At 35.9% G+C, this 25,544-nt stretch overlaps 1 protein-coding gene and 1 pseudogene across 1 annotated transcript; one reads left to right on the forward strand and one right to left on the reverse strand.

The window, feature by feature from the left end:
- Positions 1 to 840: 840 nt before the first annotated feature.
- On the reverse strand, positions 841 to 1,529 carry LOC149210589 (uncharacterized; annotated as a pseudogene).
- An 18,493-nt stretch (positions 1,530 to 20,022) lies between these two features.
- Positions 20,023 to 20,495, forward strand: LOC149210590 (FCS-Like Zinc finger 15-like). Its single transcript, XM_089399014.1, has 2 exons — positions 20,023 to 20,210; positions 20,323 to 20,495. The coding sequence occupies exons 1-2, from the start codon at positions 20,023 to 20,025 to the stop codon at positions 20,411 to 20,413; spliced, it is 279 nt and encodes a 92-aa protein (XP_089255140.1). The 3' UTR covers positions 20,414 to 20,495.
- Positions 20,496 to 25,544: the final 5,049 nt, after the last annotated feature.

Raw genomic sequence — 25,544 nt, forward strand, 5'->3', positions numbered from 1 at the left:
ATTATTTTATGGGAGACAGATACGTACAACATTATTTTGTGTAAGAGAAAGTTGTTGCAAAAGAGATGAGAGTTTCAATTCTGCACTACCGAAAATATGGTTATAAATATCTTTAATAAATTTATCCCATGTATTAACTTTGAATCACATAAAAGCCAAAATCTAGAACTTTGGCCAATTACATATACAAACACATTAGCATAGAGTATGTATAGTTAGAAGCTTCTAAAAGAATCAAAGTACCAAGAAACCATTATCTAGATTAGAGACAAGGGTAAAAGACTTGGTATTATGATTTATAACATGTTTTGAACTTCAGATAGTAAAGGTAATCCTTCAATCAAAGGGAAGTTGACCCTTAAGAATCTAGCTGACCATGAAATATCCAAACGTTGGAAAGGCTTGCATGAGAAATAAAATCTACTCCTTTACAAGACTTGTAGATCATAAATAGAACATAGATTTCATTACATAAATTTATAAGGTAAAATACAGTCATTTAAAAGTTTTTGTTGGTTATCATAGCTTGTCTTTTCTGATCTTGAAGATCAAATGCAATTTGAATTTTTCTGAGGTCAACAAAAGAACTGAAAACTTGAAACCCCGTCACGTAAACAGGTGCATCCTATGAATATATTACAATAAAAAATCCCAACTATAGTAGTTTCTAAAGGTTTTCTTGTAATAATGAAACCGTTCTTGGTTTAAATGGAGCAAACTCATATTACAAAATAGAGTACATACCAGTAGAAATGTGTGTTCTAGACAAACTTTCTTGGAGAGGTTTGGAGATGTACATCTCATTCATTTCTGGTTTATTACTGAAATTTCAGTACAATACTAATGAGTGAAGGCATAAATGATTGTAAATATATACATAACCAAGGCTGTTGAAATAAGACCAAACAAAGTTAATGTTTCTTTCACAGTGGAGCTTACCCCACAGAACTGAATGCCTAATCTAATATGTATCATGTTCACCATAAGCAACATCAAGAATATGCATCCTATTACATATCCAAATTCCAAGGCAAGCATTCGAGGCTTCAACAACTTCTTGTTGATGTGACCCTTGACTGCCTCATGGCCCTCTTTGTTGTTGTTTATTATGATTGATAATGGCAAGCCATGTGCAATCAAACTGGAGAATAATAATGCACTGAATGATGTCACCTCAATTATCAAAAGGTTCTTAAAAATGTCCTCACTTGCATCACAAGCGCCACTGTCTTCTAAGCTCCTTTGCCCAAGGTTGTCAATGACATCCCAACATATACTGCAACTGTGAACAACAAGTTCACATTCACTAGATTATCCAAGGTTGTAACATGCACACTTTTTGTGCCTTTGCTCATAACCCTGTCAATCTCATCTATAGGCCCCTCGGAACCTATGTTAATAGAAACGAGAAAAGGGAAACGGGATGAGAAATGAGGACAATACGAGAAACAGAGTTCGCAGGTTTCGTGTATAAGAAATGAGGAGAGAGAAAAAACAAGATTAAAGGTTAACAATATAAAACACAACATTAATCATAAAAACCTAATGTTTCCACATGTGAAGTTCTAAAGAAACATTCATAGAGAGTGATTTACTTTTAATCATAAAAATCTAATGTTTCCACATGTGAAGTTCTAAACAAACATTTAAAAAGAGTGATTTACTTTTAATAAAGATGTCATAATTTTCCAAATCCAAAAATTTAGCCAATCATTAATTCCAAAAAAATAGCAAACATTTATGAGAATAAGAGATTTGAAATATAAATAGTTGAATGTGTCTCTAAAGCCAGTTCTAGCAATTCATATGCAAAAGACAAATAAACTTAATAATCTATATTGTCAAGCTCATTTTCTAGAATAGTTGTTGAGTTTGACCCAATTCCAAAAGCATTATTATGGTTAGTAGACTTCTTGATACTATCAAGCATGTCTTCAACATTGCCTTGTATCACCTGAAGTGGAAGCTCATCATCTCCATCATCTTGTGAACCACCATAATCCCACATTCTAGTGGGTCAAGTTTTATACTCTAGTTGTTGTCGAGACAAGAAGCGTAGATTTGAGTGTACGAACATCAAATCTTGTGCCTTTTTTGTACCTAGGCGATTCCTCTTTGATGAATGTATAAAGGCATATTCACTCCAGTTTCTTTCACATACAGATGAACTAGTAACCTGTAAAACAAAATTAACATTATGTTAGCAATAGACATTTGAAATCTTAAAAGGAAAATAATAAAAAATGATCATTAGACTTAATTTCTTAAATAATAAATCAACACATTAAAGGTATTCGGTATTGATCATACCTGTGAAAAAAAACAGATATCCAAACTATGAAGCAAGGGAGTCCCAGTACCATATTGCATCGAAAATTCTATGGTTCAAAGTTGTTCTCCATTGTATGCACAGTCTTCATTTACAAAGTGGTCTTCTGATCTCAAGTAATTCCCAACTCAAGTCGTAAAGTAGTGCGATCCCAACAATCGTAACACCTACTTATAAAAGTGTTCTGATTTTGCATCACCTCCACATCTGTAGACGGTTTTTTGTGAAACCATTTAGGATCGAGTAAGAATGCAATTGAATGAAGAGAGCTATGAAGCATTTTCCACCTTGTCAAACTAATTTCCCACACTTCATTTCTAGTGTCTTTGTCAATACCAGAATTTTCATCTTCCATTATATCATGAAGTTTCTCTCTCATTTGATCCATACTCTCAAAAACATCCCCTAAGCATGGTTGATCACTATCAAATATGCGAAGAGTGGAAACAATAGGGGTGATCAAGGTGACAATATCCTCCACTCTCCTCCAAAAATCCTCTGAAAAAACGCCAATAATAATGTCCTCAACTTTTGGGCCATCTCCAATTTGAGAACCCTTCCATCTTTTCCAATCCATTAATACCACCATATCTCTCAAATATTGATGCATTTTAATAAGGCGTTGAAGCATGACGAATGTAGATGCAAATCTAGTCTCAGTGCATTGAAGAAGTTGAAGATTTGCATATTTCCTATAAATTGTTATGCATAATACATGATTAACAATAAAATTTTGCAGCATATTTTCTTCATTTATAGTTTTTCCAACCCATGAAATGTTATTAATATCTTTCAGGAGAAAATTCATGCAGTGCCCAGAACAAGGAGTCCAAAAGATTGTTGGATATTCATCCTCAATCAACCCCCCAGCAAGGACATTATTTGAGGCACTATCTGTAATAATTTGGACCACATTTTCTCTTCCAACCTCCTCTATTGCCTCTTTGAAGAGACCCATTAGGTATGAACCATATCTTTTCTTTCATGTGGTATCATGGGAGTTTAAGAACATAACTCCTTTTGGGTAAGATACCAAAATATTGATAAGGGGATGATTGACATCTATCCAACCATCTGAGACAATGGAGACCCCAAATTATTTCCAACTATCTTTAATATCATGAAGTCTAGCTTCAACCCGAGCCCTCTCTTCAAATAACACTGTTGTCCTCATCTTTTCATAACTAGGAGGCGTGTAACCTTTAGTAGCAGAGTTAACTAGATCCCTCACCATTTCCTTCCAATAGTGAGATCTACAAACATTTAAAGCTATGCCATTTGAGAAAAAAATCTCCCAATGGATGCATCGATATTTTCCCTCCCTTTTACATCCTATAAATTTTCAAGGTGGGAAATTGAAACTTGATGTTGAGAATAAGAGTGTTGACCACCAACTGCTAATACACTAGGATTGTTGTTGGTTTGAGTTGAATCTTCAACAACATGTCTCAATTTTTCAAGTTCATTAAATTCTTTATGTAAATATGTTTTCTCTGTTTTGGGTACATTCATACATATGACTGTTTGTTTTTTCCCCATCCCATGTAAATGCCATCGAACTCTTACTGCACTCCCTGATTTTTGTGTTTTACAATACGGGCAAAACCAAGACTTTGAACCGCTTGATCCGCTTGCTCCTCCACTATAAGATTTAGTGCATTTCACGGACGCCCATAACCTTGATTCAAAGGCCTTTTTTGCTTCTTGATATTCTTTGCTTTTGACTTTTTTTGATACTCTTGTGGAAGACATCTGTTGGGAAAGGGGTGGTCTACTTTGTGAAGCTTATGAAGTTTCTTCCATTGTAATGACAAATGAGTGGAATAAAGAATAGATAATTCTCTTCCACAACCAATTCTAATATGCATGGTTTATATTTGAAATTTAATTAAAAAAATAAAAAGAAAAATAAAACTGATACTTAATTAGAAAGTACAGTTAACAAAGAGTTTGATTAAGTAAATTTATTCACATGCATATTTTAATGTATTGCATGAGAGACTATACACATAGAGCAATCATAATTTCATTTGATGTAAAATTAAATTCAAAACAGCTAAATTTCGTTACCATACTTAAATTTTACAATGTTATATGTAAAATTAAATTCCATTAGTGGTACAATAGATATATATATATATATATATATATATATATATATATATATATATATATATATATATATATATAGTGCCTATTATTCAATTATTGTTCACTTCAATGATTTTTCTATTATTGCTATTTGATCTTTATAGCTGGAAAAAGTAGTCCAGTAATTAACAATTGTGAAGGCTAAATTTATGTGCATTTGAAAAAAAATACTATCCCAATGAGTTAAACTAAAGTAATTTTGTGAAAATTGAAAAATCTATAACTATCCATACAACTAAAACGAGAGAAATTGTAAATGATAAATACTTAAGTACTTCAAAAAAATAAACTAAAACAATTGTGAACACTTAAATTTTTATAGCACTTGTAGATAAGTGCTTGTACCAAAAGTAAGTGATAAGTGCTTGTACCAGAAGCATATGCCGGAAGCATTTGAATGTAATAACAATAAAAAAATATAAAATTGTTTCACAGAATTTGGTGCAAAGCATAAGGCAAATCAGATAAATTTATCTTAATTTGATGGAAATAAAAGAAATTGGCCCTTACATGTTGAAGATGTGATTACGCTATTTACGAGATTACTATTTATTTAGTTATAAAAAGAAAGAAATTATATTGTTACAAATGACCTGGTCAAACATCAAGAATATGACTAGAGAGCACCTAGGACGATGCAATATTTCTTCTAACACTCTGGAGACATTACATTCATTTATATTATTTTCTAACCAATGAATCATTTGTTTTCAATAAAACTAAAAGAAAATTGCATCAAACAACACATTCATTATATTATTTGTTAGTTATTTTCTAACAAATGAATTATTTGTTTTCAATAAAACCAAAAAATAATTGCATTAGACAACACATTCATTTATAGTATTTTCTAACAAATGAATCATTTGTTTTCAATAAAAGAAAAAAATAAGTGCATCAGACAGCGCATTCATTTATATTATTTTCTAACAAATGAATCATTTGTTTTCAATAAAACGAAAAATTAATTGTATGAGACATCACTGAAATTTTTTTTTGTTCCTAAGTGTTTAACAAGGCATAAATCCAGGAGACAATTTGATTACATGGCATATTATGATTGGCAAGGAAGTAGTCTTCGCCCAGTAATAGTCATAGTGATCATTTTGGAGCATTTGCAGGGCAATCCTAAATTGAAAAAGGTCTCTGATTGATTGGCAAACTGTCATGGTGAAGTGAACAATGAAGTGATAGAGTGGTGGTTTTGGATTTTTTGGAAATGATTCCGTGAGCGCTAATTGTTGGTTTTAATAAAAAGTGAGAATACTTTTCTAGAGAATATATCAAGGAAGTGAATTGTATTCTTGTTGTCTCGGTACCGGAGTCTCCCACCAAGGATTTGAAGCTATGATGAATTTGGGAATGAGACTGAGGATTTTGAAAAGACAAAGAAAATCTAGCCTGGATCTGTAATTAAAACTTTTTAATTAATACAAATTTACACAATTTGTCTATATATACAAGTTAAATAAATACTCAACAACTGATTCATATTGTTTCAGGAAAAAATGAAAAGGAAATAGAGCCAATCAAATAAGTTGTACTTGATATTTATTTGTCCGAGGAGATGTAGAAAATGAAAATGATACTGATTGTCAAACCCATTTAAAATAATAGCGTAGATGCATTGGAGTGAATTTGTTGATTGGAGTGAAATTTTGAAAATTGTAATTTCTTTTAGTTTTATAGATATCGCATAATAGTTTTAAAAAATATTAAAAGTTACATTTAATTAATAATTTTGTTATTTTTTTTAATTAATTTTAAGATTTTTGAATATAATTGATATCAAAAGGTTTTTATTAAAATTTATTTAAAAATATATAAGGACAAAAAGAATTAAGGTTTCTAAACATTTTATTAATGTTTAATAAAGATTTTGAGCTTTTTTACTCACTGACTCTTATATATTAAAAATAATAAAAAAAAGGGTTTATTTTGGACACACAAAACCATGTTTTCTTTCTCTTTTGAAGACTTTAAGTAGGGAGATGAATTCTTTTCTCTTTTGAAGACTTTAAGTAGGGAGACTAATTCTTTTCTCTTTTGAAAACTTTAAGTGGGGAGACCAGTTTTAAATGATAAAAGGGGAAAAAAATCGAAGGAGGAAGGTGGGACAACAAAAAAATTATGTGTTTTTAGCACAACGCAAGGAAAAGAAGGAAATTCATTAAGGTAAAAATAAATAAATAAATAAATAATTTTCACTGACACCATTTCACAAAAGATGGTTTACCATGATATTAATGTTTGTGACACCCTACTTTTTATCCTTGAAATGTCACCTAATGAATATATGTGAGAGTTAGCTTTTGAACCAAAAAATATCATCAAGGCTAAGTAATGTAAATGAAGTACATAAAATTATTAATAAAAAATATATCACTATTTGCATAATAAGGGGTGCTAAAATGATGGAGGTTATGTAATGTCCCAAACATAAATTTACAACAATAAACAAAGATATATAAAAGGAAACAACAACCATAAATGAAACATTGTAAATACACATCAAAACAATAGGAAAATAGAGTCGAGTAGTTCATCCATTTTATTAATAACTGATTCCCGAAACAACTGATTCATACTTTTGATATGGTGCTTACATGATTTTTTCTATCTCTGCACCACAACACACTTATGGACATAGGTCATAGGTTTTTTTAATACTCTCTGCAACACAATACACATAGAATGAAACTTAAGCAGTGTTGTATATATGTTTGTAGCTAGAGTATTTCGGCGATGTGATAATAGTGAATGGCAAGGTGTGGCCTTCATAGAAAATTTTAGGGGCGAATGTTCGCCCTTTGGCGAAATTAAGGGGTTTTAAATTTTTAGTGGGCGAATATTTTGTATCATAGTACATTTTTACAAATCACCTCAAATAGCCCACTTTATTTTAAGGGAGAGGGTAAAAAAGGTAAATTTAGCCCTTGAAATTAGGAGTTACAACCTTCCATTCGCCCATTTTCAAGAATAGATTTTACTTAAGTGAATCCATTCGCCCATTTTCAAGAATAGGTTTTATTTAAGTGAATCCTATGGGCCAAATACCATATTTATAAAAGAGGTATGGTAAATTAATAAAAATTTAAATAAATGAGAGGTATGGTAAATAAATAAAACATCTTTTATATTTACTCCATAAGTCACCTTATATACATGCAAGGGTGTAAACAAATAAAAATATAAGTAAAGTGGAGGTATGGTAAATAAATAAAACGCCTTTTTATACTTACTCAAAAGGTATGGTAAATAAATAAAAATATAAATAAACTAGACGTATGGTAAATAAATAAAACCTCTTTTTATATTTAGTGCTCAAGAAAGAGGTTTTATTTAAATGAATCATATGGGCCAAATACCATATATGTAAAAGAGGTAAGGTAAATTAATAAAAATATAAATGAATGAGAGGTATGGTAAACAAATAAAACATTTTTTATATTTACTGCATAAGTCACCTTATATTTAAGGACACTCAAAAAATGCGTTATATTTAGGTGAAACTTATGGGCAAAATACTATGGGACAAATACCATGGACTAGATTGTTATTAATACCATGCAAAAAAACATTATTAACCCTAATATTAGTATTAATAAAATAAAAATGGTACATGGTATTGACCCATGGTATTCACCAAAATGGCACATGGTATTGACCCATGGTATTCACCTGGAATGTAGCCTATTTAAATGGGGGAATTAAACCAGCATAGATCCATCTTTACTCTGGATCTACTAACCCGTATCAAATATCGTGATATGCAAACTAGCATAGAGTGAAAAAATATTTGATCCCTCTCGGGGCTTGGCGGATCAAGAGTAAAGATGGATGTTGTAATTTAATGTATGTTAAACATTTTAAGTTGGTTAAAATAAAAAATAAAATAAAAATCAACTATTAATTTTATTAATTTTTATAAATTACTAATAGTAATTTTTAAGCTCCAGGATTACCATAAACCATGGTAATACCAAGATATTACAAGATTTTATAATTGAGTAAAATATTCGCCAAGCTCCAGGTTTACCATAAACCATGGTATTGACCCATGGTAATACCAAGATATTACAAGATTTTATAATTGAGTAAAATATTCATCATGCCTGGTGAGAGATTCGCCAAAAAATTATATATACATATTATATTATTGATAAAATCGCCTTCCATTTTTCCTATATACCATGGAGATTCGCCTATTTATTATAAATATAAATTTAGGGGGGGTTCTTAAAATTTTCCCTGGTGGCCTTACTTGAAGGTGAAGCGAAAGAAATATCGCTTCAAAATTGTGAATGCCAGCAACTCCAGGTTCTAAAGGCTGGCTTTAAGTAATGGGATGTCCATGATCCATATAGGCTCAGATTCTGCATATCTACACGAACTAGTGAGCGCCAAGGATATACTGCTCGGCTGCTCTAATATTGCAGACATCATAATAGACTTCAACAATGCGAGCGCTAATGGGGACAGGATTATATTGACAAACATCTCTCCATTTGTTTACCCCAATGGCAAACCAGTGAATAATATGACTAGTAAAGTGATGGAATTTGTGATTGAAAAGACAGAGGTCTATGATTTAATGGAAACTCCCCATAAGCTAGTGCCATTATATATATAATCACATAAAATGGTGAAAGACATATTCAACAGATCTTGAAAACAGTTATTTTTGTCAATCAAGTGCAGTGAAATTGTATCTCACTTGAAGGGACCCTAGAAAATGTATCTACTTTGCTCCTAGTGGACAACTACAGTGCTATCGGGCCAGAATGATTATCAACTAGAGCTATGGCCAGAATGATGAATCACGACTCAGTTTTGCAAGGACCAAGGCAAAATCAGATTCCTATTTAAGTTGTGTGTGTGTAACACTGTAACAATGTGATTTTTTTCGAAATTTAGAGACCATTATAGTCTTCTTTACTACACATCTTCCCCTCTATGATATAAGAATATTCGCTAAAATACAATTCAATAATGATATATAATCACATAATCACAGTAGAAAAGACAACTTGAACAGATCACTAGAAAAATTCCTGTTGTCAATGAACTGTAGTGAAAGAGTAAAGAAGTCAATTGCTAGCTTAGGTTCATTGACGTAATATGAAAACATACCTGGGAATTGAGAATCCTCAAACAAATCCAGAATGCTATGGAGTCTGTTGAATGTGCTCCTCTCCAAGCATAAATCGTGCTTAAACTTTTCTTGACAGGCGTTTGCTGAATGGCAAATCTACGCTCCTCTCTAGCTTAAATCATGCTCAAACCTAGCTTTACGGGCAGGCACAGCCGCTAACTCACAGAACTCAACTCGAAAACTGTTGTTTTTGAAATGGGACCAAATCAGAAACTGTTATTTTTGAAATGGGATTTAACACCATTTGAGGAAGGAAACATAGTAAACGAGGAAAAACGGAGATGGAACCAAAACGTTCCAGCGAAAACAGATAAACGTCTTTTCATAATATGTTTTGGGAAACGATCTGTTTCACCAGAAACAAGAACACCCGTATAAAACGTGGTTTCCCATCCTATATCGTTTCTGGAGCAGTTTTTCGCAGGAACGTTGACAATCGTTTCGTTTCTGGTAACATAGCTTGGAACTAGACACACATGGAAAAATTGTCAAAATTATCATGACCTATAGATGTTAAAATCTGAGAATCAAAACATATCCACATAGAAATGTATCGTATTGATAAAATAAATGATGCCTTAAAGATCTTGAAAACTAGTATCCCACAGAAATATGACGAATTTTTGGTACCCCATTAAAATACAATGACTTTATGAATGAAAATTAATACCAATATTTTTGGAAAAAACAAAAGTTGGACTACCAGAAAACTCCACAGAAATATCTCATATGTACTGCAAATATCTTTCAAAAACCCGAAAAGAAGATTTAAGCAACATCCCCATTCAAATAACTCGTTCAGATAAATATATTGCTATAAAGCCTTTAAAATCCCAATAAAGGGCAAACAAGAAAAATATACAAATTACGGCCCAACTATCAAATAGTACAAATTTAATTGTAATAATTTAAGCAACACCTCTCTCGAGGATATTTGTATCATGCCACCATTATTAGGAATTTTGAACTTGCATACAAATATTGAAGTTCCTACTGCTAGTATTTTACATAAAATAAGAGTTATTTTGATCTCACCCTTTGAATATTGCATAAACCTGGTTTGAAACTAAAGCAACAAAGAGCTATTGAAGTCAATTTGTGCTTTTCCTAGTCAAAAAAATGGTGATTGAGAGGGCCTTGAGGCATGTATTCATAAACCAAAAGCATTTTAGGTCCCTCGATGCAGTACCAAAGCAATGCAACAAGGTGTCTATGACGAAACTTTGTAAGAACATCAATCTCTGCCTGGAATTCATACACTCCCTTACTACTTATAACAACTGCCTCCATTCTCTTCCCAACAATCTTAGTGCCATCATGTATGTTGGGTCCCTATAATACTAGTGATTACCCCATTACTATTGTAGTTGCATCCCTTATTAATATTGTTGTGCCCCTATTGTCCCCATATTGTTATTATTTTGCCCCATAGAATCCCTCTATTGTTATTTTTGTGGCTTTATATTATTATTATTAGGTCGGCTGGTTATATTGTGACTCCTTAGACTCCTATATATAGAAAGGAGGTTTTTTCATTTGAATCATCCAAGAATTGTTCATTTATGTAATGTAAAGGAGGTTGCCCCCTCAAAGAGGCTGAATTCTAAGGTGTTGATCTATCTTTTCTATCTTTTTCTTGAGTTGGTTTCATAACATTTGGTATCAGAGGTTTCAATTTTAGGGTTTTGCTGCTCCAAACAGGTCATCGTGGCATTTTCACTATAAAGTTTTTTCTGCAACGTTTCAGAAGCTAAAAAAAACACATTTGAGAAGAAATCGCGCTGAATCTCGGATCTGAATTTCATATCTTTTTGCGCTATATTTACGGAGATATGATCTAAGGAATTTGGTCTTTTTGTAGACTCTTGAATTACATTCCAAACAGGTGGCTTAGGGAAAATCGTCATAACTTTCTCTCTGAGCATCAGATTGAAATTTCGTAAGAAGGTACAGAAAGAGGACGGACTGTATCTTCTTCTATATATTTTTCAGAGCCAAAGGTCGAAACAGTGACTCGTGGCACGTCATACAATTTCACTCTACTGAACTAGTCTATAATCAGGTCACTGTGGGAGATTTCGCATAACTCTTCCTTGGAGAATCCAATTTGGATCACATTGGTGGCATTGGAAAGAGGACATAGAGGGCTATTGTAGTTCACAATTTTCAGAACTGGATGATCCGAAAGTATAGAGATACATCAGAGGCAATATCGAGCTCCTACAAAGTGAAAAATGTGTGTAGATTTTTTAAAATTTTTGCTTAAGCTTGGTTTGAAAATTTATTTTGAAGGAATTCAAAGGGCATAGTAAAGCATTATTATCAGTAACTGATGCCCCAAGGAAAGAAAAATGCAAACATCTAGTAAGCAACCTGAAAGCTCTAGCATGACTCATGAAGAAGAGGAAGAAATGCTACATGATATATCAAAATTACACGACCAAGTGCAACAAATGTCACTCTCACAAAAGCTAATAGAAGCTAAGATAAAGGGCGTGGAAGCTAAGATGAGCGATTTGAAGATAGATTTGAAGAGAGACATGGCAGATTTGAAGACAGATTTGACAATTTTTCTACAAGAAATACTTAATAATGGTGAAAAGGTAGTAAAGGAAACTCATGATGCGAACAAAAGAAATGTTAATCATGATTTCATAGACTCTAATGTGGGATCGAAGACCCACCATATTCCAAAAATCGATATGAGGAAGTTTGATGGCAAGGATCCCGCAACATGGATATTACAAATGGAGCAATTTTTCGATCTCAATAATGTGCAAAACACACAAAAGTTACGTATTGCAACTTTATATTTGGAACCAAATCAGTTTGTATGGTATCAATGGCTTTGCTCTCGTAAACAAATTATCACTTGGGAAATTTTTACGGAAGAATTGACAGCACATTATGAGGATACAAAAAGCAACACTTTTTTTAGCCAATTGATAAGTCTCAAACAAAAGGGTTCAATAATGGAGCACATTGAGGAGTTCCAAAAATTGAACATAAGGGTAAAAAATATTCCAGAGGAGCATAGGATTGATGTGTTCATAGGGACTTTAAAGGATAATATCCAACATGATGTTCGCCTTTGGGAACCTGATTCATTAGAGAAGGCATTCAGGTTAGCAAGAAAAATGGAAAGCAAAATTATGGCAACCAGGAAGCATACCACTCACAACTATAAAGATGGAAGTGTTGTTGCCCCTAGTCTTCCACAACCTATAAGGTTGACACCACAACAATTGGAAGAAAAAAGAGCAAAAGGGCTTTGTTACAGTTGTGATAGCAAATACACTAAAGGTCATAAGTGTGCTGAGAAGAAATTATTCTACATAGATTGTGAAGAGGAAGAAGAAAAGGAGCAAGAAAGGTCAAAAGAAGAGGATATACTCCAGGAACAAAGCCTAGATAAAGAAGAAATGAATCCGACCATATCTTGTAATGCATTGGTGTGAATTACCACTCCTCAAACCATCAAGATAGAAGGACAAATCAAGAAGAAAAAGGTAATAGTGTTGATTGATTCAGGAAGTACCCACAATTTTATTCATTGTAAGGTAGCAAAAGAATTGAATTGCTTCTTATATCCAGCACCAGAGTGTCAAGTGATGGTTGCAAATGGAAGAACAATAAATTTCTCTGGAAAGTGCCATAATATCAAGCTATCCATGGGAGAATATGTATTGACTAGCCCAATGCTTTCCATTCCAATGGGAGGTGCTGATGTTGTACTAGGAGTCCAATGGCTACAATCCTTGGGTACAATAGCTTTTAATTTTCAAGAACTTTTCATGAAATTTTCTGTGGAAGAAAGGAAGTTGAATTAAGGGGTATTGTAGGGAAACCAAGAAAGATAATCAGCTCTAACGATATGACAAAGCTTCTAAAAAAGGAACAAAGAGGTGTAATTGCACAATTATGTTCACTAGATGTTTCCACATTGGAATCATCTATTTCTCCAGATCTCCAAAAAGTCTTGGACAATCATTCCAAGGTATTTGAGACTCCCAAAGGTCTCCCACCTATTCGTGATCATGATCATGCTATTCATTTGATTCCAGGAAGTGTTCCTCCAAACATCAGGCCGTACAGATATCCCTATGCCCAAAAGAATGAAATTGAACGTATGGTTGCAGAAATGCTAGAGGCTGGTATAATTCAACCGAGTCAAAGTTTTTTCTCTGCTCCAGTAGTATTGGTGCACAAGAAGGATGGATCATGGCGCATGTGTCCGTATTATAGGGAGCTCAACAAGCTCACTATTAAAGATAAGTTTCCCATTCCTGTCATTGATGAATTACTGGATGAATTGCATGGATCAATTTACTTCACCAAGTTGGATCTTCATTCAGGATATCATCAAATCAGAATGAAGATTGAAGACATTCCGAAAACAACATTTAGAACTCATGAGGGTCATTATGAATTTTTGGTCATGCCTTTTGGCCTTACCAATGCACCTTCAACATTTCAAGGTTTGATGAATTCCATTTTCAAACCATTCCTTAGAAAATTTGTGTTAGTATTTTTTGATGATATACTAATCTACAGCAAGTCTTGGAAGGATCATGTTGAACATGTTGACAGGGTGCTACAACTATTGGAGGAGAAACAATTATATGCAAAAAGATCCAAATGTTTCTTTGGAGTACAAGAGGTGGAATATCTGGGTCATATTGTATCTCATGAAGGAGTTAAGGTAGACCCTAGCAAAATTAAAGCCATTAAGGAATGGAAAATCCCCACATCCATAAAGCATCTGCGAGGATTTCTCGGGTTGACAGGGTATCATCGCAAGTTTGTTAAGAATTATGGGAGAATAGCAGCACCTCTAACAACATTATTGAAGAAAGATGCATTTTCATGGACTCCAGAAGCAACAAAGGCCTTCGAACATCTTAAAGAGGCAATGTGCCAAGCACTGGTCTTAGCTACACCGGACTTCACAAAAACCTTTATTGTGGAATGTGATGCTTCAGGAAATGGAATTGGTGCTGTTTTAATGCAAGATGAAAGACCCATTGCTTTTGAAAGTCGTCCAATCAAGGGAAAGTTTTTACACAAAGCTATTTATGAGAAGGAAATGTTGGCAATACTCCATGCACTTAAGAAATGGTGACCCTACCTAATGGGAAGACACTTCAAGGTAAAAACAGATCATGATAGCCTTAAATACTTTTTAGAACAAAGATTATCCTTTGAAGAGAACAAAAGTGGGTCACAAAGATGTTGGGTTATGACTTTGAAATCATCTACAAAAAAGGGAAGCAAAATTTGGTGGTAGATGCACTCTCAAGAAAGGATGAGGATGTGGAAGCATTGTTGTGTGCCATTTCTATTATCCAACCAGATTGGATAAATGAAGCAAGGGAGGAATGGAAGAATGACAAAGAAGTGTGGGCACTTATTCGAAAGTTACAACAAGATTCCAGTACGTCTGATACATTTAGTTGGCAAAATGATTCTTTATGGTACAAAAATCGCTTATACCTCTGTAAGAATTCCCAGCTAAAAGAAAAGATTCTTATGGAATTGCACTCTTCTCCCTTAGGAGAGCACTCAGGATTTTTAAAAACATACCACATGGTTAAGAAGGAATTTTTTTGGGATGGCCTTAAATCATATATTCAAAATTTTGTGGCGGAATATTTGGTTTGCCAACAAAATAAAGTTGAAACAATTAAGACATTGGGTCTATTACAACCTTTATCCATTCCAAGCCAACATTGGGAGGAGGTTTCAATGGATTTTATCACAGGTTTACCCAAGTCTGAGGGAAAGAGTGTCATCATGGTGGTAGTTGACAGACTTACCAAGTATGCACACTTTTGTGCATTATCACATCAATTTAAAGCCAGTACAATTTCTACTGCATTTATGGAAACAATTCAAAAGCTACATGGAAAGCCAAAGATTATTGTAAGTGACAGAGATCCCATTTTCACTGGAAATTTTTGGACAGAATTATTTTCTTGTCTTGGTACTCAGTTAGCTCATAGCTCATTTTATCATCCTCAATCTGATGGGAAAACTGAGATAGTAAACAAATGTTTGGAAGGATATCTTCACTGCTTTGTATCTGATAAACAGACACAATGGGTCAAATGGTTGCCTCTGGCTGAATGGTGGTATAACACTTCCTTCCATACAACAACAAAAATGACCCCATTTATGGCACTTTATGGATATCAGCCACCATCCATCACATCATATTTAAGAGAAAATTCTAAGGTTCAAACAGCGGAACATCACATCAAACATCAACAACAAGTCCTCCAACTCTTAAAGGATAACCTTGTGTTGGCACATAATAGAATGAAACAACAGGCAGATCAACATCACAGTGAAAGAAGTTTTGATGTAGGTGATTGGGTATTCCTATGGCTACAACCATATAAGCAAATGTCCCTCAAGCAAGTTAAGAAGGATAATAAATTATCACCAAAGTATTATGGTCCGTACAAGGTTTTGCAAAAGATTGGTACTATGGCATACAAATTGGAGCTTCTTGCAACTTCTCTATTTCACCCAGTTTTCCATGTTTCATGTTTAAATAAGGTTATAGGCGACAAGCTCCCAGTTCAAACAATATTGCTAGAACTTGACAAGGAAGCAAAAATTATATTGGAACCAGAAGCAGTCACAGAAACAAGAACTCGATAGCTACGAAATTGATCAATTTCGGAGTATCTTATGAAGTGGAAGAACTTATCTGCTGAAGATTCCACATGGGAGGATGAAAAATTTATACAGAAGCATCCAGAACTACTCAACCATTGAGGACAACACTTTTTTGAAGGAGAGGGGCATGTTGGGTCCCTATAATACTACTGATTACCCCATTACTATTGTAGTTGCATCCTTTATTAATATTGTTGTGCCCCTATTGTCCCCATATTGTTATTACTGTGCCCCATAGAATCCTTCTATTGTTATTTTTGTGGCTTTATATTATTATTATTAGGTCGGCTGGGTTATATTGTGACTCCTTAGACTTCTATATATAGAAAGGAGGTTTTGTCATTTGAATCATCCAAGAATTGTTCATTTATGTAATGTAAAGGAGGTTTCCCCATTGAAGAGGCTGAATTCTAAGGCGTTGATCTATCTTTTCTATCTTTTTCTTGAGCTGGTTTCATAACAATGTAGCTCACATTTGTAGACCACACCAAATCCCCTATGGCCCAAAACATATTCCTTACTAAAATCATTCGTAACATTACAAAGAACTTCGATTGAGATGATCATGTTACCATCCTCCACCACATGTACATCACTCGGCCCACTGCTCGTCTTGCTCTGTGTATCGTTGGTTGTGGTAGCAACATTTTGTCCCCCTGCAATGATATTTTTCAACTCAAACTCCGAAGCAAAATTCTGGGGATGAACAACTACAATATTAGGGCTCTACACATCACCTGATCTCAGTAATCCTTTCTTGTAGAAACAGAATCCCAAGCCAGCAACTTCACTTAATCCAACAAACCATCCTAGAACAACACCCACTATAACACCCAATGAGGGAGATGATTGGTTCTTGTCCTTCTTAGCACCCACAACAATTCCGAGGCTATTTCCTGTTGTAGGTGCTACATGGTTCGCAGTTGATGAAGTCAGTGATTCATTGGGAGGTTGAGGACACGATCCAGGGGAGGGTGTTTATGGCATATTTTTCCCAATCTGCAGATTCCCATGAATGTTCACAATAACACAACAACAGTTGGTGGTTTTTGTATCACCCTTTTGGTTCCTCCCATTGTTTATTAAGGCCTTCCCACAGTAATTTATATAAAGGGATTTATTATCGTGGAAAGCGACAACAAGATAGGGTTAAATGAAGTGTCGATTTGGTGAACAACAGGGCACTGTGGGTTTTTAACCAGGCTCAGATTGCATTTGCATCACTCTACAAACCTTCGAAGGTCCTTGTTTTTTTACAGTAATCATTACCACCTTTTGCATAAAATTCAGGGAAACTACTATTTGTTTTGAGGTCTCCTTTACTAGTTTTCCATTCATTGTCAATAACCATGCACTAATCATGCATTGCTTCAAGCTAATGGTGGATATAGTTGATAGATAATATCTCCAATCCTGTTATGTTTTAGTATCTTATAGTCAAAGTTGTAATTTTGAGGTTTTTGTGTACACCTAGTTGAGTCATTGGCCTCCTCGATAAGTCCTATGGTTAAGTGGACACGGATTATCAATGTAATACTTTCTCTTATTAATAGAAATCATTTTCAAGAGCTTACAGGGGAAAAACATTTAAATATAATGAAGCATATTTTTGATCACTTGGCATAATGATTTGATTGTGCATGGAAATTAAAATTGCTATAAAATTGAGAGGTTCATTGCAAATATTCTATAGTTGACTATCTTCAGTGCTTAATTTCTAGTTGACACATATATTTTTTGAAAAAAAAGAAAAAGATATTATTAAATCAATGTCCATTATAATAAAAAACAAAAATGAGCATACATATTTTATTAGTATTAATTAAAGATAAATTAAGGAAAAACAAAAAACGAAAAAACAAGAAACAACCCACTAATATTTTAGAGAAAATAAATAATTTTAAAAATATTTCAAAACCCACTTAAATAAACCCATTAAAAAGCAGTTAACTAATTTAAACTTATAATTCTTATACATGTTTTGATTAAAAGGTTTCAAAAACAATATGTAAATAAATTAGTTGAAAATTATAATATTATATATATAAATAGTTTGTTTAAAGGGAAAAAGTAATTAGGAAAAAAAAATCACTCACTTCCTCATAAGAATAATAAAAGAGGCATGAAATTTATTTAATTTTTATATTAAATTAATATGTAGTATTTAAAAAATATTAATATTAATAAAAAAAATAATGTAGGTTATAAATTTAATATTTTAATACTTAGAGTTAAATAATATTTACACATATTTAAATATATATTTTTTCAAGGAAAAAAATATGTCCTTCTCTCATCCCTACCCCTACCGCTCTAGTGAGGTTGTTGGTACTAGGTTAGAGTGAGATTGGTGGTACTAGGCTAGAGTGAGGTTGGTGGTACTAGAACAGCTCATAAGTATACTCATTAAACACATAAGACTAGAAGCCCAACACAACAATATTTATGAAGGCATTATGGCTCATCATGTAATGAGGATTGTAACAATTAAAGATATTATAATAGAAAAAACATTTTCTTGTGGACAATGTGGTCCATAAGTGAAATATTTTAATGTTAAGTGATTTGACTACTTTATATTTGGCCCATTTTAAAGTAATTATTTTAGTCAATTTTGTCTTAAATCCAACAAATATTTGTTGGAATTGCAAGTTTCAACTATGTAGTCTACACAATCAAAATATTCAAGGGGATCTATTTATGCATTCAAAAATATATATACGATGAGGATTAACGACCACTAAGACCAATGTGGTCTATCGGACCTCAAAAGAGAGTCTAATTGTCATTCTTCAAAATCTTGTGTCTGTGATCAAAGAGTAGGGAAAGAAGTGTTCCAAGATCTCTATAGTTGGTATGGATTAATAGGTCAAGAAGATTAGAGGTTTGACTAATGACATGGAATTGAGAGGGGATGGGGGCAAGAGTCCGGCAGTCTAAAAGGAAGTGCTCTTCATTTTCCACCTTCTTAGTATCACAAAATTGACAAATTCTATCGTCCCAAGGAGTCTTGGGAGTAGACCACCGCCTGGTCTCACTCCTAAGCTCATGAGCATTAGTTCTAATCCTAGCGATGTTTATTTTCTTCTTAGTGATAGTCAAAATAGAGAGAATTATAGTTATGGAGGGTGGCATTGATCAGCTCGTTATAGTACTTTAGCTTCCTTTTACCCTCCAACTCATTAACATCCCACATCTTGTCCTTAAACTGGAGGTAATAATATCTTTTTATATTGTCCTTATAGGGGATTGTGAATGAAGAGTGTACCTTAGGTTATAGGGGATTGTGGATAAAGAGTGGCATACAAGGAGTTTCTGGGTATGAAATGCCATTCATTGGAGAGACTATGCTGGGCAAGTTAAGAACAAGGGTTGAAGGGTGAGTCCTCATTACGACAGAAGGTGTGTTACGTGACGCCTGATTATCCATCCGATTCATCATGCACCAAGCACTGCCCTAAAGATAAGCACAAATTCTGCAATGGCCCTGGGATCTTCACAGGTTTCAGTGTAAAGGGGTCCTCAAGACATTTTCTGGAATTGGGATCACTGATTCTCATGAAAAACGGCTTAGATCTCCAATCGAGTTCTTTCAAGCAGCACAGCGAGACAATACCAATTGGTTCTCCTCATGGATTTACAAAGGGCCACACTTGTGTTATCTCTCGTGGTTCAAAATCGAGCACAAATAACTTGTATATTCATGGCGGTATGGGGCGTGAAATTGTGCAATACCGTGTTCAAAAGCAAAATGGACAAGGAAATATGGGATGTCGCGTCGCCACCTCGGAGCTATTCAAGTGTTCCAGTGTTTTCCGTTGGCCATTTTCTCAGAGCATGCTGCCTTTGCAAACGGCAATTGAACCATGGGAAGGACATCTACATGTACAGGTCCGTTATAATTATCATACCATGGCTTTAAATCTTTGAGAATTAAATTGAATTGATTATAATTTCCCATCCTGTAGAGCTAGTCTGATTCTCTATTTTCTGATTTTTGCAGAGGTGACAAAGCATTCTGCAGCGTGGAATGCCGCTACCAACAGATTTTGATGGATGATGGAGTCCTGTTACCAAAAGATTTTGATGGATGAGCAAATGGAAACATTTGCTCCTTCCTCATCTTCATCGAGTGCTGCTTCATAAGATCAAAGGCATGAGCATTGTACATCATCATCAGAGCAAGAAAGGCATTTCAATGTATGTCTTGTGAGGGTGTGTAAACAATGCTATAACTCTGTAGAGTGAAATATTTTTTATATATTTTATTTACATCTTTGGATCCCTTTAGTTTTTTCTTCAATTGAAAATGATATTCTTTTGTTATTCCAGGAGAATATACAGTCCAACTCTTATTTGGATTCCTTAGTTACCTGCACTAGAGCGTTTATTAGATACCAGCTATATTTGGATCCCGTAGTTACCTGCGCTAGAGCGTTTATTAGATATCAGATATCACATTAAGGAGTTTATTAAATATGACATTCACGAATGTGGGTAAATATCTCTACAATTCTTTTTACTGAAAAAAGAAAATTAGTAAAGTTTAAGGTGAATGTGAAATCACATACATAAATCATATATGTCTGGTATAGCTGTGTACTTGTCATCAATTTATATAGGTAGTTTTAAGGGGAAACCATTTTCTATTTTGAAGCATCACATCATATGAATGTTTTTCATTTTTCATATAATTGATATGTTAAAAAGTTAGATCATTATATTTTTTATATTATAAAAATAAATAATATTTTCTATTATCTTTTTATATAACGGTATAACTTTAACATACAACAAAAACTGAGATCCTGAGAGCGCTCTGGAGAAGGGTTCTGAGCTAGGGTTCTGGGAGAACAATCCACGGTGCCGACTGCACAGCTCGAAGTACGCTCACGGGCTGTAAGGAATCCTCTGTAGCGTGACAGAGCTGCAGAGCATCAGCGCCTCGCAATGGATCAGCCTCAGGGGGGGGCGTCAGAGCCCTCCCTTTCGCACAGCGGTCCTGAGAATACGGTAATCTTCGGATCTGTCGACAAGGAAATCTTAAACAGAGGGAAAAAACACCAAGACAATAACAGGGAGACTGAAAAGCAGAAGGTTAAAGACAGCAATATGCCAGAAGAAAGAGAAACACCAGAAGGAAGCCCGAAAATATCCTCAACAACATGCCGACCAGTGGCCAAGGAACGGCCAAGAATAGAGCTGCCGGGAGACAAGATTGACAGAAGAATAGAGTATATGAGAGATCATGCCCTCATCGGGAAGTTCATAGGGTTCTGGCCGACTGAGAAAGCCTTATATGGCTAGATTGCGGCGAAATGGAAACCCAAAGGAGATGTCACACTGCAGCTAGGGCCAAAAGGCTTCTTCACTGCAATCTTTTTTTGTCTAGAGGACAAATACAGGATACTGGTAGAAGGGCCTTACTTTTTTAACTCAGCGGGACTATATCTGAGGGAATGGATTCCAAGATTCAATCCAGATAAAGAAGATCTCACTTGGGCACCGGTCTGGATCAGACTGTACTCTCTCCCAGATGAATATTGGGATGAGGACATTCTCAAGGGTATAGGAAATGGAGTTGGAGAATACATCAGAGCGGCAGAAGAAACCAAATCGCGCAAATACATCTCCTATGCTCGAATTTGTGTCTTCATTCGCCTGAATGAAGCTCTACCAGAGTCGGTAACTCTTGCCCATCGAGATGAAGAATGGATCCAGCCTCTCGACTATGAACATGTTCCCTTTCGTTGCAGAAAATGTCATGTTCTGGGACATATTTTTAGGGATTGCCCTCAAAACGCCAAAATCATTACCCCTGACCCTTCTGAAGCCCCAACCCAGGACGACTTCATCAAAGTCCCAAGCCAGAACGCTCTCACAAAAAGCCCCAAAATGGGAGTAAACCCCAGCCCAACAAATCCCAGGGACCAGTAACTAAGAACAGCTTCGATATTCTTGGTCAGACCTCTGAAGAGCACCCTCTGAACTCTGAGGCCAACACCGCTCACCCATCTTCCTCATCCCACCCCCCTCCCTCCATTTCCCCTTCCAAATCTCATCCCCCCTTCATTATCCCTACTATCCTCAGTAGAAGTCAGAGAGAAACAGTAGAGATTCTCAAGGAAATGGAAGTCGACGGAAAGGCAGACCTCCCCCAGAACTCAGAGATCAACATTGAAGAAAGCAATCAGGTACAACAAATGGAAGAAGAGCCAGAGAGCATAGATCTGAATGGCCTAGATATTTTGGAATTAGAGCAAGCCTGCAAGAAGAAAGCATACGATACAATCCCAGAGAGTCAACTCAGTAAGCTCGAAGTGGTCATCTCGAGAGCCTATCATCAGAACCAACTAGGAATACAGCCAGGAAGCCAATGGGAAGGCAACCTACGCCCAAAGGATACAAAAAAGAGAGGAAGGAAAACAGATCTCCAGAGAACGATCGAGATTGGGAAAATCCTGGTAGATTCAGGCAGGTATGCTAAGTTGACGAAGTACTACAAGCCCTCTATCAACAGTTGAATCATGAAGCTAGTATCATGGAACTTAAGAGGGCTAAACAGCCCCGGAAAGCTCAGGATGTTAAAAAACATGATTAAAATGGAAAAGTCGCAAATGTGCTTTCTCCAGGAAACAAAGTGTAATAGTTCTACGCTAGGCAACATTCTCTCAAAAGCATGGCCAGGCTGTCGCTCGGTTGCAGTAGACGCCTCGGGAGCATCAGGAGGGCTTGCTATAGCATGGAATACCCAAGCGGTAACCCTCACAGATTTTCATGCCTCTCATCATCTCATACAGGCGGACTTTCACATTTTGGGCACCAACATTCATGGCAACTTATCAAATGTTTACTTCCCGCAAGACACAGGCAGTAAAATTGCGCTCCTTGACATTATAGAAGCTCTGAACACTAACAGAAGGCACCCATTATGGATTGTTGCAGGAGACTTCAACATGATTACTAAAATCGAGGAGAAGATAGGAGGGAGAACCAGAATGGAACCAGAAGCCAATCGCTTCAAGGAATTCATCCAAATTGCGTCTCTCATAGACATGCCGTTCTGTAATGGTACTTTCACTTGGAGCAACCACAGAGCTAGAAAACATCAAATTGCCTCCAAATTGGATCGCTTCCTCATCTCAGATAATGCGGTCCATTTAGGAGGAGATATCTCAACTGCAATACTTGCTCACACAGGGTCGGATCACTGGCCGATCGCTCTACAATGGCAAAGACCAGGTAACCTGACTAAAAGACCCTTTCGTTTTGAAGGGTTCTGGCTTTCGCATCCTACATTCAAGGACTTTGTCAAGACCACTTGGGCATCTTTCGTCCCTCCAGAAGGAGCAAAAATGTATCAGTTCCAACAGAAGCTAAGATTTCTTAAAAATCACCTAAAAAGATGGAATAGGGAGACCTTTGGGAATATCTTCAAGGCGCAGCAAGAGTTAAATCAGAATCTGGTGGATCTTCAACAAAAGATTATCACGGAAGGGAACACGGAGGCTACCTTGGAACAGGAACGGATTATCCATAATCAGCTCGAGGAAAGGAGAAAGCAAGAGGAAATCTATTGGAGGCAAAAGTCAAGAGTTAGATGGCTGAAGGAAGGGGAGCGCAACACCAAATTCTTCCACAGAACCACGGTGCAGAGAAGGATGAATAATAATATACCTTTCATCCAGAATCAAGAAGGGGCAAAAGTAGAGAAGCATGAGGAAATCGAAGAGGTACTCCTCAATCACTTCCAAAATGTCCACCATGAACAAATAGAAGATCAGCAAAAGGCCATCGATAAAATTATCAGCAATGTGCCAAAGCTCATCACGGAGGAACACAATGAGCTCTTCATGCGCCCTATTCTCCCCCAGGAAGTGGATGAAGCTATGTCCCAGCTTAAAGAAGGTAAGGCCCCTGGCCCCGATGGATTCACTACCACGTTCTTTCACACTTTTTGGGACATGATAAAGCTGGAAGTTTGGCAGATTGTAGAAGAATCTAGGGCCCTGCGCTGGCTTCTTCCCTCCCTCAACTCCACCTTCATCACTCTCATCCCCAAAGAGGAGGACTCCATCACTCCTGACAAATTCAGGCCAATTGCATTATGTAATGTCATTTACAAAGTGATATCTAAAGTGATTGCTAACAGGCTAAAACCCCTTCTACCGCTACTCATCTCTCCGGAACAGTCAGGTTACGTGGAAGGTCGACAAATAATGGATGGCATTCTCCTCACGCACGAGAGCATACACTCCCTCAAGCACTCAAAGCAAGCAGGTATGATACTCAAATTGGATCTCTCCAAAGCATTCGATAAACTCAGTTGGAATTACATACATCATATGTTAAAAGCTTTTGGTTTTTGTTCCATGTGGATCCGATGGATTATGAGCCTAATCACATCTACTCATTTTTCCATCCTGGTGAACGATATCCCCTCCCGCCCCTTCAAACCCTCTCATGGTATCAGGCAAGGGGATCCCCTGTCCCCCTTCCTCTTTGTTCTTACGGCTGAAGGTCTTGGACGACACATTAAACACGCCCTCCAGTCTCATCAGCTTAAAGGCACTTCGGTTCACAACACCACTGCCACCTCTCATCAGCAATTCGTTGATGACACCATGCTTTTTGGCTACCCCTCTGTTCAGGAAGCTTCCCGCCTAAAAGCCCTTCTCCATGATTTCTCTGAAGCTTCCGGCACCCATGTCAACTGCTCTAAATCGCAGATTTTCTTCTTTCACACTTCTCCTTCTGTCAAATCTGTAGTCACTCGCATTTTTGGCTTCCCCTCTGCTACCCTCCCCTCCAACTATCTTGGAGCTCCCCTTACTGCCTCAGCCATAAAGCAACCCGCTTGGCGTTCCCTCCTAGAGAAACTTGACTCCCGTCTCAATCTCTGGACTTATAGATCTCTAAACTTAGCCAGTCGCGTGGTGCTCATCAAGTCTGTCCTTCAAGCCATGCCCCTTTACCTCTTCTCTATCCTTGCCGCGCCAAAGTGGGTCCTAAAAAGAATTAGGAACCTACAGCATGATTTTCTATGGGGCAGCTCGGCAACTAATCGCAAGTGGGCTCTGGTTAGATGGACCACTGTTTGCATGCCCAAAGATAAGGGCGACATTGGGCTGAGGGACCCAGATTATAGCAATTCCATTATGAATGCCAAGATCTGGTGGCAATGGATCACCAATCCAGAAAAGCCATGGGTAAAAATCTGGACAG

Source organism: Pinus tabuliformis, chromosome 1_2 (genome assembly GCF_031772625.1).
Source record: "Pinus tabuliformis cultivar Carrire ecotype Pingquan chromosome 1_2, CPIR1, whole genome shotgun sequence".
Taxonomy (NCBI): Eukaryota; Viridiplantae; Streptophyta; class Pinopsida; order Pinales; family Pinaceae; genus Pinus; species Pinus tabuliformis.